Genomic DNA, 16,605 nt, shown 5'->3' with positions numbered 1-16,605 from the left:
CTGTGAATTTGAGCTTAAAATAAAAAGAAAGGAGGGATAACTGACTTTTAATGGAATTGTCTGTAAAACATATAAGTACCAACAATACCCCCATGATCCCTAAATCTAGGCTTCTTCAATCCCTGTAAAATTATAACACCTTCAGTGTATCTTTAACAGCTTTTTAGGAACATATTAACCAAATGTGCAAGTTAGGATCTGGCTATAAAATGCTAGGAGAGCTATGATTCTCTAGGATTAATGAATAACATTTGTTTATTTGATTTACTTTAAAAATCATTCTAAAAATCTGTTTATATATCTGTCCTCTCCAGGATGAACTTTATATTGGTTCAGCAGATTGTTTACTGTTTCTTCTTCTTCTTCTTCTACTACTTCTTCTTCTTCTTTTTTTTTTTTCATCTTTCCTGCTCAGTGCCCAACCCAAGTTCAAAGGCTGATGAGACAGAAAAACTCATGAAGAGGTTTTACTCTAGGGAAAGTTGTTCAGTGGATGGGATCTTGGTGCATAGGGAAAGATGTCAGGCTCTTCCTGGCTCCTTCTCAGCCTTGCTGCTCTAACTGCTGCTCAATCCACTGAGGATCTGGTCAAGACATTTTTGGAGAAGTTTAACTATGAAGCTGAAGAGCTGTCTTATCAAAGTTCACTTGCTTCTTGGAATTATAACATCAATATTACCGACGAGAATGTCCAAAAGATGGTGAGTTTTCATGGCTACATAAGGGTATTTGTTGCTTCTTAAAGATTAGATTACTATCCATACAACTGAAAAGGGAAATCAAAGAAATGCTCTGAGTTGTGAGGTTGGATGTTTGCCTTAGTATTTCTGATTTTGGAGTCCCAGACGACTAAACTTAATTGACCTTGGGGCTCATTTGGAAACTGTTACAAAATAATTTACTGGTCTCGGTCCAGATTCTTAGAAACCAGTGAACATGCTTTGTAAAATTGCCACCATAATTCTCATCATAATCAGGGTTTCAAAGCATTTCGTGGAAATGCCATAAGTTATTGAGTTAATAATTTTCCCAAGCTTACAGTGTCAACAGGAATATCTAAAGACTCTCTAAAATGATATATTAACTGGAAAATGCAATTGGAGGCTTAGTGAAAAAGCTAGCTAGTAATTAAAGTAACCAGGGGTCTGGAGGCTGGATTTGGGAATTCCTTCCTTCATTGTCACGGAGCTCTGAGGGACTTTCAAAGGTCACAGAATCCATCCAGAGCCCTACCAGAAAAACTGTGATTAAACCAGTTCTGACAAATCTCAGAATGCTCTGGGAAAGCAAGATGCTTTGACAAGTGCAAGGATTTAGGACTTTCTTCTCTCACAGATCTCAAAGCAGTATCCTTACATATTTGTGCTAGAAGCTGAGTAACATTATTTAAAAGATTTCACAACACTTGGATAGCAATACATTCCTTCAATAATGTAATTCAGGAGCTTATTTTTTCAAATGCTTAGTAGGCTGTGTGTTTAAATTACTGCTACTCACAGGACAGATCAAATCTGAGACCTACCGCCTCCTTTGAAATTCCCCCAAAAAAGGTTTTCCATTTTTCTAAAGCTCAGGGAAATCCTGGAGATTTTGACAGCCCGGTATCATCATGGGAGATCATTTGTTTCTTATCTCATATTTTGGTCTTACCTCTCTTTATCTCTTTCTTGTTGCTTTTCTCTCACTTTTTATTTGCTCTCTGTTGGAGGTGCCTGTGGTGTCCTGTTTATTTGTTTTCATTCTCAGCTGGCTGATCCCATAGGGGCGGGTGAAAGTATACCAGCTTTATGCCCCAGGGCTCTGGAGCCAGACTGCCGGGTTCAGATCCTGGCCCCACCACTTTCCAGCTGGGTGAGCTTCAGTTGGTTAATTCGCCTCTCTGCACCTTCATTATCTCACCTGTGAAAAAGAACATTGTACTCATACCTGCCTTGTAGGGTGGCTGTGAAGCCCGAATTAATACCCGAAGCCACCAGAACAGAGCTTGAAGCTTATGAGCATGGGAGAATGACACAGTATTATTGCTCTGGGTGTGGGAGGAAGGTATAACTGCAAAAGAGACATGTAGCAGTTCCGCGGAGTGCCCTTTGCTGAGAAGGCATGTTAAAGAATGAGACGTAGTGATGTTTATTGAAATCATCTCTGGATCATTAAGTGTTATTACTTTTAAATTGCAGTGGTTGATTAGAGCCAAGGCCAGAGAGGAAAGGGCATGAATCATAAAGTGTGGCCAAGCTGCAGAAAGTCTGGACCCTTTAAAGGAAAGAGAAAATATTAGGATGCAAAAGGGAAGCAGGTGCCACCAGCTACTAGCTGGGAGGGCAGTCCGGTGGTTAGGAGCCTCTGCTTTTCCTTGGCGGGTGGTGGGTACCGTACCTGGGCAGAAGAGCATGAAGTTAATTTTGGCTGACTCCTTTGGTTGGGAGCAGTTTCATGGGGTTTCAGACCTAGTTATAGGACATGGGGAATAAGGTGAGGGTTTTTCTTTGCTTTGACTATGGAGAGCCTTTAACAACAGCTTTACTGAGATATAATTTATGCACCATAAAATTCACCAACTTAAAGTATACAATTCAATGCTTTTTAGTATATTTACAGCCTTTTTAGTATATTACAGAAGGTTTATATACCACCTTCGGCACCATCTAATTTTAGAACATTTTCATCACTCCAGAAAGAAGCCACATGCCTGTTATCATTCTTCCTCCCAGCCCCTGGCCCTGAGCACCCACTAATCTACTTTCTGTCTCCAGAGGTTTGCCTGCTTTGAACATTTCATATAAATGGAAACATACAATGTGTGGTCTCTTGTGACTGGCTTCTTTAAATTTACGTGTTGTAACATGTAGCATCACTTTATTCCTTTTTGTTGCCAAAGAGTACTCTGCCGTATGATTTTTCTTTATTTTTTTATCACAAAAATTTCAAACGTGTGTAAAAGAAGAGAGATGAGTATATTGAATCTCCTCATACCCTTCATCAGCTTTACAAATCATTAACACTTTGGCCAGTCTTGTTTTATTTTTCTACACAACTCCACATTTATTGGATTATTTTGAAGGAAATCCAAAACATGATATAGTTTTGTGTGTATATTTTACCTTGGAGCACTCAAAGTATTTTTAAAACCACCTTAATAATAGTGCCATGCCAAAAACTTAATAACTCCCCAGTACTGTCAAATATCTAGTCAGCTTTCAGATGTACCCTACCGCCTCATCTTTCTTTTTTCAATTTCATCTGTTTTGTTTGAATCAAGATCTAACAATATCCTCTCCTAATCATTTTGAAGGATGTACATTAGCTGTCTTTTAATCTACGGAGTCCCTCACTTTTTTATTTTGTATTTTTTGCAATTTATTAGCTAAAGAATTAAATTTTTGGTGCTATAGAAACTCCCACTTTCTGGACTTGCTGATTTGTGCCGTCTAAAAATTGCTGACCATGCTCTTTTGTCCCCTGCATTTACTGTGAATGTATAGATCTAGGGCAGAGGGAAGAGCACTTTTTCTGTAAAGGCCAGATAGTAAATATTTCAGGCGTTGTGGGCCCTACAGCCTCTATTCAACTTTGGCGTTGTAGCACGAAAGCAGCCATAGACAATACATAGATGAGTGTGACTATGTTCCATCAGAACTTTATTTATAAAATCAGATGGTGGGCAGAGTCCTGATCTAGAGACTTGATCAGACTCAGGTTTCATCCTTTAGTTATTTAATAGGTATGGAAATTGAACTTCCACTACTAGCATGATGCAGGAATATCAAGCCAAGAAATTAACAAAAAACTAGTTCAGGTCCCTAGAGCTCTGGAAAAAAGAGTAGCTTGGGATGGAAGAGTATGCCCTAAAAAGAAGAAGAAGAAGAAGAAGAAGAAGAAGAAGAAGAAGAAGAAGAAGAAGAAGAAGAAGAAGGAGGAGGAGGAGGAGGAGGAGGAGGAGGAGGAGGAGGAGGAGGAGGAGGAGGAGGGGGAGGAGGAGGAGGAGGGAGGAGGAGGAGGAGGAGGAGGAGGAGGAGGAGGAGGAGGAGGAGAGGAGGAGGAGGAGGAGGAGAAGGGGAGGAGGAGGAGGAGAGGAGGAGGAGTATGCCCTAGGAGGTCAAAATTCAAGGCAACATCATGTAATTGGGGGGGGGGTGGAATTTAAAGTATAACACTTAGAGTATGGTAGTGATAAAATAAGACAGATATCTTCAAAGTACCTATATGCAGTATAATTTTAAAAATGTTCTATGACTGGGCCCTTTTGGGGATTGTGAGTTGTTTCAAGAGGAGATTGAGAATAAAATTATTCCTATAATTTGGTATTAAAGTTTTACCAGAAATTTTGCTTGACAGTACAACATCCTGAATTGGGGGAAGAAGGATAGGGACTTAGAGGTGAGTGGTGGGTTGCATAGATGAGTCTGTGCCATAGATCAAACTCTTCTTTCCATAGCTCACTACTTCCCACTCATGTGTGCTGCAGAGAAGAACAGAATGTGTTGAATACCATCTATAATCGATGTTTGGAGCATTAGCTTTGGAGGCAAACATATCTGGGTTAGCACTCTGGTTCTTTCAATTACTCACTGTGTGACCTATGGAAAGCTACTTACCTGCTCTGTGCCTCAGTTCCCTCATTTGTGAAGTGGAGACAATCACAACTACCTCACAAGATTGTTTGTGAAGATTAATTGAAAAAGTAGTTCCTGAGGGGTTGGTTGTATGTGCTCAATAAAAAGAGAAATCATTTTCCATTTAAAAAAAAAAAGAGAAATCATTTTCCATTTTTACTGCCACTATTTTCGTCTCTTGCCTGATCCATTGTCATTTCCACATGCCATTTGCATCATGTTATGTGCATGCTTGGAGCCCCTAAGTGATTCCCTAGTATTCAAAGAATAAAAGTGAAATTTCTTAGCCTGGAAAATACAATTGTTCCTGAAGTCCTGCCTTTGGGATTGGTACTAGTTATCTATTGTGTTAAAAATTATCACAAGTTTAGCAGCTTAAAATAACACACATTTATAATCCCACAGCTTCTGTGGGTCAGGAGTCCAGGCATAGTGTAGCTGCATCTTCCATTTCTGAGTCTTTTTTTTCCATTTCTTAGTCTTATAAAGTTGTAATCAAGGTCCTGGCTAGCGCTGTGGTCTCGTCTGAGGCTTGACTGGGGATGAATCCATGTCCTCAGTTCCTCAAAATGTGGCCCTTTCCACAGAGTCATTCACAACACGGCATCTTGCTGCATCAAAGTCAGCAAGGGAGACAGTTTTAGCAAGATGAAAATTACAATCTTATATAACACAAATATGTCCATCCTGTCACCTTTGGTATATTCTACTGGTTAGAAGTGAATCATGGCTCCTGCTCACACTCAAGGGGGAGGTGATCACACAAACGTGTACCTCCTGGAGGTAAAGATTATGGGCTCCATCTTAGAGTTTGTCTACCATGGGATCCGGGATCCAGGATCCAGGTGGTGTCACTTGATTCCCATAACCACTATTTATTTCTCTCAGCCCCTTTATGCACCTATGAATAATGGAGACAGAAGGATTTTCTATCTCATGGGATTAGGAAGTTCAAATGAAGTAAATTATTCTGCAAAGTACTCTCCATCCATCCAACTCCTACCTACTTTAAGGTCTTCTGCATGAGGGCTAGGCCAAATCTACTTGCCCGCATGAGTCTTTCTTTTCCGATAGCAGAAACTGCTTGGGCACTCAAAGTTTAGACATTATCATATGCTCTTATATTTTATTAATGAAACATTCATGATGCATATCTCAACTGTCTGATAAGTTGTCCTAAGCAACTTAAGGACAAAAAACTTTTTTCTATAAATTATAAAATAGCTACCTTTTTTTGAATGTTTAGGATGTATCAGATACTGTGATAAACATTTTATTATTTGTTAATTGTTCTCATCCTTGCAACAACCCTTTAAGGTAAGTCCTATTATTACTCTCATTATACTGGCTCAGAGAAGGTAAGTAAATTGCCTAAAGTCACACAGCTAGTCAGAGGTGTCTGACTTCAAGAATGGAATCCTTCCTTGTCTCATATGCTACCTTTTAAATATAGTCTAGAAAAGTACAATGTACAAAGTAATTGTTCATCTTCATCTTTGATAAATGGAAATGAGTTTGTACATTGAGAAAAGACTACACTAGAAGAATCTAGAGAAGTCCACTTGCCTATACTGATGTTCAAGATGGGGGCAAGTGAGTATCATCACCTGCTTGTTGGTTTCTTTTGCTGTTAGAAAATCACCATGGCTACCAAATGGCCATATTCTGGGCAACATTCTTTGGGGAACATAATTTAAGATCAGAATTCCTGGTAAGTCATGGCACCATGGAGCTTACTGCAAACTGTTCCTCATTTCTTATGGTTCCCATTGTCATGAGGGGCTATATTCCCATTAAGTTTGTTCCGAGCTTTACTGGGCTCTCCCTTTAGAGCATTCATCCTCAAATCCCCAATTAACTCACCCACGTCATAGTACTAAGGCCATAAATTCCGGGGCCCCACAATGTGAATTATCTGTGAGAATTCATTTCCAGTTCTGGGGATAGGACCCTTGGGAAAACTAGGCACTGGGCCAGAAAGAGAGAGTGACCAAGAGTGGCCTGATCACTCATAACCTAAGCCTTGACCTTCAGCAAAGTAGAGAACTAAACCACTCAGGAAATATTATATATTCCACCAGATGTTTTTTTGGACAGTATCTTCTGTTCTATCTGTTCAAGCAGTGCCGTTCTGACTTCAACCTTATTTTTTGTCATTTCAGAATAATGCTGGGGCCAAATGGTCTGCCTTTTATGAAGAACAGTCCAAGCTTGCCAAAACATACCCACTTGAAGAAATTCAGGATTCCACAGTCAAGCGTCAATTGCGGGCCCTTCAGCACAGTGGATCATCAGTGCTCTCAGCAGACAAGAACCAACGAGTATGTGAACATTCTAGCACTGACCCCCAGGAGCTGAAATATCTGGGAAACATTAAACATTAATATCCCCATGGCTGCTTCCTTTATCTGCAAATATAGTGCTGCTGACATTAGAAAGAGCTCTGTGCCTAGGTAGGGTGACCACATAATTTGTCATCCAAACTGGAATCCTTTTGCAAGTGAAAGAAGACACTGGTAATAATTATGTTAGGACACAAAAGTTAAACTGGTGTTGTCTGGGCACTGTGTTGTATATGCATACTGTATACAGAAGTCATCTTCGTAGGACCAGGCAGCCTGAAGAATATACTTGGTCTATGTCAGTTATGATCACCGGGGGTGATTTTGCCCTCTGCTCCAGGGACATTTGATGATATCTGGAGACATTTTTGGTTGTCATAACTGGAGGAAGGCAGCTATTAGACCTAGTAGGTAGAGGCCAGGGGTGCTGCTAAACATTCTACAATGCACAAGACAGCCCCCAATGACAAAAAGTTATGTGGTCCAAAATGTTAATAGTACCAAGCTTGAGAAGTCCTGTATGTGGTCCAGTCCTTTCCCCCTTTCATTCTTGACTCTTGTCTGCAGTATCTTTAACAAATGGCTAAGAATCTCAGCTCAAACTGCTTTAGAGGTGGGGGGAGGGTTCATCTCTTTCCAAGACATCCATATCATAGGTGGGTCCCCCTAATTGATGGAGGTGCTCCCTCCATTGAACATTAAGTGCTTTACCTCTGCTTTGTTCTGCCTTCTGGATCCAAATCGCTCTTTCCTACAATAATTTTTAAATAAATTATGGTAGCTCTTTTTAAAAACTAGTTGAGTCCTTTTTTAAAGAAAAATATAGGCTAAACATCCTTTGCTCTGTCAATTTTCCTCTGTACAATGGTTTCAAGTTTTCTAACCAGTCCTAGTTGCTGTCTTCATTTTGTCAGTAACCTCAAAGTAAACATCACACTCTGAGTTGGTTCTGGTCTGCATGAAGGTGAGCAGGAATATGACATTCTGCACCCTGTGTTCTACATCTATTAAGACAGTCTATGTAGTCATATTTGGGTTTTGTTTGCTTGAGTTGGGTTCTTTGATAGTCAGATTCCATGTTGGCTCATAACAATATCACTGTCAATGAAGTCTCTAAATCTCTTCTACCAATGTTGCTCTAAAATGATAGCTTTCAAAATTCTGCTCTTAAGTAGGTAGTTTGTTCAAATTAAAGAAAGCCTGTATTTTCCCTGTTAAAATAACATCTCTCGTCCCATCTCTCTAGCTTGGGAGCCAGCAAACTTTTTTCTGTAAAAGGAAAGATAGTAAATATTTTAGGTTTAGTGGGCCATATAGTCTCTGTCACAATGAGTCAACTCTGCTGTTGCAGCAGGAAATCAGCATAGCTAGTACATAAACAAATGAGTGTGGCTGTGTTCTGATAAAACTTTACAAAAACAGGCAGCAGACGGTATTTGGTCTGCAGATCATGGTTTACAGACCCCTGATCTAACCTATTAAAATATTTTTATCTAAAATATTTGGCTATTTAACATCAAAGTCTTCTTTCTAAGTTGCTTTTCTTCTGGAACTCTGTGTTGTAATCTCCATCTATAAAAAGAAAAAATTCATGATAAGGACAAAGATAAAACCATATGGCACATATCTTCCTACAAGTTGATATTTGTTATTCCACATTCTTTGGATCCAATTATCTAACTTGTTATAATCCACTTTATCTTATCCATTCCATACTTCTCCATCTTTTTCACAAAGACACCATGTGAATCCTTGCCCATTGGTCTTGTAGAGTCTCCAGACAGACTGATCTAGCCTGAGTGGAACCTGGATCCTGTATTTTTTTTTTATAAGATCCTAGGTAATTCTAACGCGGAGCCAAAGTTGAAAACCACTGAAATGCGTGTAAAAGCTTGGAATGTTTGGGGAGAGAGAGGACTCAAGGATATATGAATTTAATGGAGAGGAAGGAGGGGAGATTGAAAAAAACAGGTAGACAAAGACCATGAGGAGTTTTGTGCCATGGTAACGAATTGGATTGATTCCTTTGGACTGTGGGATCTTGTTGATGTTCTAAGCATGGGATCTATTTCATGTTTTAGCATAATGATTCTTGTAGCAGAGTGAAAGAACAATGGAAGAGGGAAATAGGAGAAGGGAAATAGCCTTTCATCCAGTGCTTCTTAAATCAAATGTGAAAGATAACCAGTTCCTTCTTTCCTTCCTTTCTTCCTTCCTCTCTTCTCTTCTCTTCTCTTCTCTTCTCTTCTCTTCTCTTCTCTTCTCTTCTCTTCTCTTCTCTTCTCTCTCTTCTCTTCTCTCTCTTCCCTTCCTTTCCCCCCTCCCTCCCTCCTTTTCTCCCTCTCTTATTCCCTTTATTCTCTTATTACTAAATCCATTGTAGATCAATACTTGGTTAACTTCATTGCTCACATGCCTAGATGTCATGGAAATATCAAACGGTTTAAAAAAGTTAATAATAATTTATTCCCTTTAAAAAATGTATTCTCTTGATTCCTATACTTACACAGAATAGAAACAAACCATTTACTCTCTTGTACTGGTCCACAGACCACACTTTGAGTAGCACTGCTTAACTCTATTACCTTTACTCTCCTTTACCTCCATGGTAAAGTTTAAGCTCTTTAGTGTAGCACAAATGGGCCCTCATGACCTGGCCCCTGCTGACCTTCCATCTTTATGTCCCCTGCTTCCCTAAGTCAGTATCACTATGCCAGTTTCCTTCAATGTGTCATCACTTCTGGAAAATGCCTGCTCTTTCCCTGCCTCCATCCATTTTTTTTTAAGGCTCTGCCTTCTATCTCCTTTTTCTACTTGACCAATTCCTACTTCTCTTCCAAGACACAGTGCTAATGCCCCCTCCTCTTTGAGGCTATTCCTGAATTTCCAAGTTATTCATTTATCCACTCTCTGCCAGACTGCCACATCACTTTTTCATGACAGTTATACCACTTGTCAATTGGTTATGTAATTATTGATTTCATGGCTGCCTCACTGTCCCATGACTGTGGGGTCCTTGAGGACCAGTGACTTGTTCATGTCAGAGTTATTAGAGTGTAGGACATAGTAGATGTTCAGTAAATGTGTACTCAAAGAATGTTAAATGAAACAATGAAGACATTTCTCTGTGCATGTGTACCTGAGCAACATCCTTGGAATTTTGGTAAATCTGTTTATTTCAGCCACTCCACATATATTTATTATGTGTTTCTAAGGCTCTGCGCTAGTTGATGGGGGTAGGGATAGAGATATCCCTGCCCTACATAAAGGAGGATACTGGGCAAAGATGTGAACTGCTATATTTTGAGGCATAAAAAAATCACATGGTCAAATGGACATCTTTGCCTTAGCATTCTATACAGCAGATATCCCAGCTTAAACGTTATTTATTATGTTTAATTTGCAGTTGAACACAATCCTAAATTCAATGAGCACTATCTACAGTACTGGAAAAGCTTGTAACCCAAGTAATCCTCAGGAGTGCTTATTACTTGAACCAGGTAGGTTATTAATTTTGAGCAATGATTATGAAATTTAATTTTTTTACTCTAAGTTTTAAAGATTTTATTTATTTACTTACTTGAAAGAGAGAGCGCAAGCATGTGCCCACACACTGGGGTTGGGGCAGAGGGAGAGAGAGAGTCTCAAGCAGACTCTACACTGAGCCCAGAGCCCTACACAGGGCTCAGTCCCACAACCCTGAGATCATGACCTGAGCCGAAATCAAGAGTTCGATGCTTAATGCTTATCCGACTAAGCCACCCAGGTGCCCCTTTTTACTCTAAATTTTAAAACTGAGATTGGCACTAGATGTTGACTCTGTGCCTTTCAAATGGGTAATCCAATGATAAGATTCCAAATAGGTGTTTCAACACATAGATGAACTTTTAACTTTTAACAAAACTTCATGGTAAATTATATCACATTCCAAGTACTTTAATTAAGTCAGTTGCCAAATGATTTCAATGGTTTATTTTCTTTGCAGAAATATTTTGAAACTATAAGATGAAGAAATCAATAAATCATGAGATTTAATTTAATTACCTTATGACCTTGTTGTCTGCCAGCCTTACTTGTAATCCTTTAAAGCTCACATAATTGTTTATGAATAAAAATTTTTACAAATGCATGTTTATTTCCTATTGGGTGCTTTGCAATGACAGGTTTGGATGACATAATGGAAAACAGCAAAGACTACAATGAGAGGCTCTGGGCCTGGGAAGGCTGGAGGTCTGAGGTCGGCAAGCAGCTGAGGCCATTATATGAAGAGTATGTGGCCCTGAAAAATGAGATGGCAAGAGCAAACAGTAAGTTCACTGGTTGGTAGAGGTCCTGAAGCCCTCTCTGGGGCTGTGGGCTATTTCTCAGGAATTACCAAGGCTGCCCTTTGATAGAAGAGGCATCCCTAAATTAATGATCATCTGCTGAACAAATTCAGGTTATGTGTCTCAAAGAGGAAAGTATTAGGGAATAAGGAAAGGTGCACTGACTTTCTAGACTTTAAAGAGCTCAATTAGAGAGCATCAAACAAATCACTTGTCTGGGAAAGTGTCAGGAGCTTCCCAAGGCAACCTGGGGATTGAGTAGGGATTCTGTTTCTCATATAGGATGGAAGACAGAGATACTGTCTCTCCCCTAAACTCCTATCTGGCCACAGTTTATTCTCAAAGGTCATTTGTGTGTTTAAGTCAGGGTGGTATCCCAGAAAGAAAGAAAAAAAGATGAATTTAGGCTGGAAATACATTATGTTCTGCAGTTGTAATTATAACTCAAATCGTGGGGTCATAAGACTTTTAACATGAGACGGAATTTCCATATTTCCTAACTTATTCTCCTGCCCGAATAATGAGGTGGAGCTGTGGCATTATGAGTAACTTTATGCTTTGGTGATTCTCAGCACCCTGGGGTTGAGTAAGGAAGAATTTTTTTTCATCTGTTGTTTCTAAATGTCTTTCCCTGCCACTTAAACTTCTATTCTCAAGCCACGAGCAAGCTGGAGATTGTAGCTTATCACTATATCCTTCCATCCAATGAGTTCTTCCTCTCCTCCTCCTGATCATTCATTGCCAATATGCATACAAAAATAAAAATTATTAAAATACATTTGCAAACTTCATTGGCTAATATCCTAATGCAAGCTCGTGTTTCCTGATGCTGAGATACTACATGTAGCACAAAGAGATGTTCTGTGCAGACGTATAATTTGCAAACAGAGGCTCACTATGGCAAGGTCTAAGATGAGTTGAGTTAGATTTGAAAATATAAGGCCCTGAACAAAAGGAGAATTTAAAAACTCAAATCCAATCACATGTTTTAAAGCCAAAGATATAAACTGAAGTATGGAGAAGATAGAGGCCAGGCCGAGGGCTAGGAGACTCAGAGTGTGCCTTTGCCTCTTACCAGTAGTGTGACCCCGGACAAATGATTTCACCGTCTAAGAACATCATGCTGATCTGCATGGTGGGGATTTTACTAATGTCAGTCTTGTAGAGTTTCTGTGCATGTTAGATGAGATAATGCATTAAAATTTCTGGCAGAGAGCAAGTGCTTAACAGACACTAGCTAGTATTATTATTCATTTCATGCCTTTGAGTTATTATTTAGAAGGGCAATAAAAATGTGACACATCTTTGGATTTTTTTAACCTCCCAGCAAGGTTAATTTATATATACTGTGCTTCATCTCTTTCTTTCCCTTATGTTCTCTTCCTTCTCCTTTTTAAAAACAGATTATGAGGACTATGGGGATTATTGGAGAGGAGATTATGAAGAGGAGTGGGAAAACGGCTATAACTATAGCCGCAACCAGTTGATTGATGATGTGGAACATACCTTCACACAGGTAACCAAGGAACCATACACAGAGACAGGTGTAGGGCAGTGCATGGGAAGAAGGGACAATGACCAAAGGCATTTGGACTTGTTCTTTTTTTTTTTTTTTTTTTTTTTTTTTTTTTTAATTTTTTTATTTATTTATGATAGGCACACAGTGAGAGAGACAGGCAGAGCACAGGCAGAGGAAGAAGCAGGCTCCATGCACCGGGAGCCCGACGTGGGATTCGATCCCGGGTCTCCAGGATCGCGCCCTGGGCCAAAGGCAGGCGCCAAACCGCTGCGCCACCCAGGGATCCCTGGACTTGTTCTTAACACACTAGTCAGCCATTCCCAGGTCTCAGAGTTATGGAATATTAGAGCTTGAAAAGATTTTAAAGAATAATAGGGCAGGGGTGCCTGGGTGGCTCAGTGGTTGAGCACCTGCCTTTGGCTCAGGCTGTGATCCAGGAATTATGGGATCATGTGATCACGTGTTCTTGGGATCAAGTCCCCCATTGGGTTCCCTGCAGGGAGCCTGCTTCTCCCTGTGCCGATGTCTCTGTCTCTCTCTCTCTCTGTCTCTCATGAATAAATAAATAAAATCTTTAAGAAAAAAAGAACAATAGGGCAACCCCTATGGATGATCAGAACTGCTCTGCTTTCTTCCCCTTTTTAGCCACTGAATTGACCAGGAATTGCCAATAGCAAGATTATAAAAAGGAAAGATTACAGGGAGGAATGTCTTTTAGATTATAAGAAAGAATAGTCTTGGTGAAATACTTGGGACCCACACTGTCTTACTTTGTTAGCAGAGCTGTAGGCTTTGCTTCCTTCCTCAGGACAACTGATACTATTCTTTCCCTACCTTTGACTAAGGAAGTCTTTTAGGAAGGGAGAGTATCCCATGGACATTTCACAGTGTCTCCTTCTTTCTTCATTTTGGCTCCCACTCTCTCCCTTACCCCTGTGCCTTCAAACTTCTTATGTAGACCTCTCTGTCATAGCCTTAGTTACACAGAACTATCAAAAATGGAAGTTGGAGAAGGGTACCTAGGTGGCTCAGTCAATTAAGCATCTGTCTTTGGCTCAGGTCATGATCCTAGGGTCCTGAGATCAAGTCCTGAGTTGGGCTCCCTGCTCATCAGGGAGTCTGCTTCTTCCTCTCCTTCTTCCCCTCCCCCTCATTTGTGTACTCGCTCTCTTTCAAATAAATGAATAAAATCTCTTATTAAAAAGAGGAAGTTGGAGACACAACTCCCCAGAAAAGAAATGGGCAAAAGATTTGAATGAGTACATCATCAAAGACGTTATATAAATGGCAGATAAACAAGTAAAAAGTTGTTAAAGAAGTGCAAATTAAGACCATGATTAAAAACCACCACACAGGGCAGCCCGGGTGGCTCAGCAGTTTAATGCTGCCTTCAGCCCAGGGCGTGGTCCTGGAGACCTGGGATTGAGTCCCACATGGGGCTCACAGCATGGAGCCTGCTTCTCCCTCTGCCTGTGCCTGTGCCCCCCCCCTTTCTCTCTGTGTGTCTCTCATGATTAAATAAATAAAATCTTAAAAAGAAAAAAAAACACCACACAGGGGCGCCTCGGTGGCTCATTCAGTAAAGCATCTGACTTTGGTTCAGGTCATGATCTCAGGGTCCTGGGATCGAGCATTGGGCTCCCACTCAGTGAGGTTTCTGCTTGTCCTTCTCCCTCTCCTTCTGTTCTTTCCCCAACTCATGCTCTCTCTCTGTGTCTCTCTTAAATAAATAAATAATCTAAAAAAAAGACTACACACATGCTAGAATGGTTATGGTTATAAAAGATTGGCATAGCAGGTGCTGGTGTGGGTGTGGAGACACTGCTGAGACACTGTAGAGACACAGAAATGCAAAATGGCACAACTGCTGTGGAAAGTGGTTTGGCATTTCTTAAAAAGTTACACATTGATTATATGATTAAAGTATTCCACTCTTAGGTATCTATATGAGGGAAATGAAAATATAGATCCATACAAAGACTCATACATGAATGTTTATAGAAGTATAATTCATAATAGCCCCAAACTGGGAACAACCTAGTTGTCCTTTAACTGGTGAATTGTATCTATGAGATACTAAATGAAGCAAACTTGGATGTATTCATACAATGAAACACTACTCAGTAATAAAAAGAATGAATGACTGATACATGCAATAACATGGATGAACCTAAAAATTATGCTGAGTGAAAGAAACCAGACACCAAAGGTCACATACTTAATGATTTCATTTATATGAAATTTCTAGAATAGACAAAACTATAGGGACAGAAAGCATTTCAGTGATCTGGAGCTGAGGGTGGGACTGGCTTTGACTGCAAATGGGCACAAGAAAAGTTTTTAGGTAATGGAAATATTCTAAAACTGGGTGGTAGTGAAAGTTGCCTAACATAAATTTACTAAAACTCATGAAACTGTACATTTAAAAATGGGTGAATTTTGTGGGATGTAAATGGTACTTCAATCTATAAACAAAGGAAGTAGGTATCATCTTAAAAATGAATATTTTTTGCATCAGCTTTCATTTTGGGACCTGTATTCCTCCAGGTATGTTTAATGCTTTATGCAATGAAGCTAGTCATTATCAATATCTGGGAAGAAGAGATGTTTTCAAACTTTCCAGAATATTTGAAAAAAGAAATCAGAATTTAGGGAAATTCTAATTATCTAAAGAGGTTCCTATTTTCAGTGTTGGGAATTGGAAATTGGAGTAGGCTACTCTTGGTCTTAAATTTTCTTTCTGGGCTTTTCAGATTATGCCATTGTATCAACATCTTCATGCTTATGTGAGGACAAAGTTGATGGACACCTACCCTTCCTATATCAGCCCAACTGGATGCCTCCCAGCCCATTTGCTTGGTAAGAAACTCCAGGAACTCTCGGTGTACTTTGTTCTTTGTTATTTCCACCAATAAAATTGTTTTTTGGAAGGAGGCCCAACATAAAACTTTTGGAGATTTTTGCGAATGAAGTTAGTAGCATTATCAAAATCACATTTTGCAAGCACTTTCTTCAACATTAAAGCCATTTAAAATTGTTCTTAATTGCATTACTTTATTTTACACATAAAAGGTTATTATGTTGGCCACAGTCCAAAGGATAAGGAGTTATTTAGGATAACTAGAAAGAAAACTCCGAGTTCAAATGACAGTGGAAATTGGGAAAATAAGTTTACAATTTAAGTTGATTAACTAAGCTCTTGAAGTGGAGCTTGGCATTTTAGTATTATATTGTTAGCGCTTGGTAGGCTGGGGGTGGTCAGGGGTGAGAGAAAGGCTTTCTAGAATTAAGGTATAGCTTGAGTGAAAGCTTCATAAATTTATTCTAAACTGTACCAATTACTTTCACTGGAATCATATGGGTTATGAATGAAGTTTTTGCCATGAAGAAAAATGCCTAGCTTAAGAGGAGACTCAATCTTCCAAGAACTTTCTATCCTGCCACGGAGACTTTGTAGACCATGAAAGACCTAGGGTCTTTTACTGAATCATCTAATTCCCTTATAGAGAGTGGCCATCCTTCCTTCCTCTGTACCACTCCTTAGAAGCTAAGGTCAAATAAAATATGTGTTTGAAAAGTTCATGTCATGCATACATAGTGTTCCTACCAAACTAAGCTGCTGGTAGCTAATTCTTCTCAACAGCTAAAGCTCTCAGCAGGAGAGAATATGGACAAAGGGCCTGTAGAGACTTTTACTCTAAGGCAATATATAAGTACTCTCTACAATGTCTTTAGCAGGAATTCTTCAGTAATTTAGTTTCTGCTTAAACCTGTCTGGTGTGTTGTGGCTCTTCCTTCCTTCCTTC

General features: G+C 39.6%; 1 protein-coding gene across 1 annotated transcript in view; it reads left to right on the top strand.

Annotated features, from left to right (window-relative positions):
- Window positions 1-518: 518 nt before the first annotated feature.
- Window positions 519-16,605, top strand: part of ACE2 (angiotensin I converting enzyme 2) — a 38,815-nt gene continuing 22,728 nt past the window's right edge. The window contains 6 exon segments of the mRNA NM_001165260.1: window positions 519-701; window positions 6,776-6,934; window positions 10,362-10,455; window positions 11,119-11,262; window positions 12,684-12,796; window positions 15,553-15,658. Of these exon segments, the coding sequence (NP_001158732.1) occupies window positions 519-701; window positions 6,776-6,934; window positions 10,362-10,455; window positions 11,119-11,262; window positions 12,684-12,796; window positions 15,553-15,658 (799 nt within the window).

This window comes from Canis lupus, chromosome X (assembly GCF_011100685.1).
Source record: "Canis lupus familiaris isolate Mischka breed German Shepherd chromosome X, alternate assembly UU_Cfam_GSD_1.0, whole genome shotgun sequence".
NCBI lineage: Eukaryota > Metazoa > Chordata > Mammalia > Carnivora > Canidae > Canis > Canis lupus.
The sequence above is the reverse complement of the archived record's forward strand: the minus strand, read 5'-3'. Positions and strand labels throughout refer to the sequence as shown.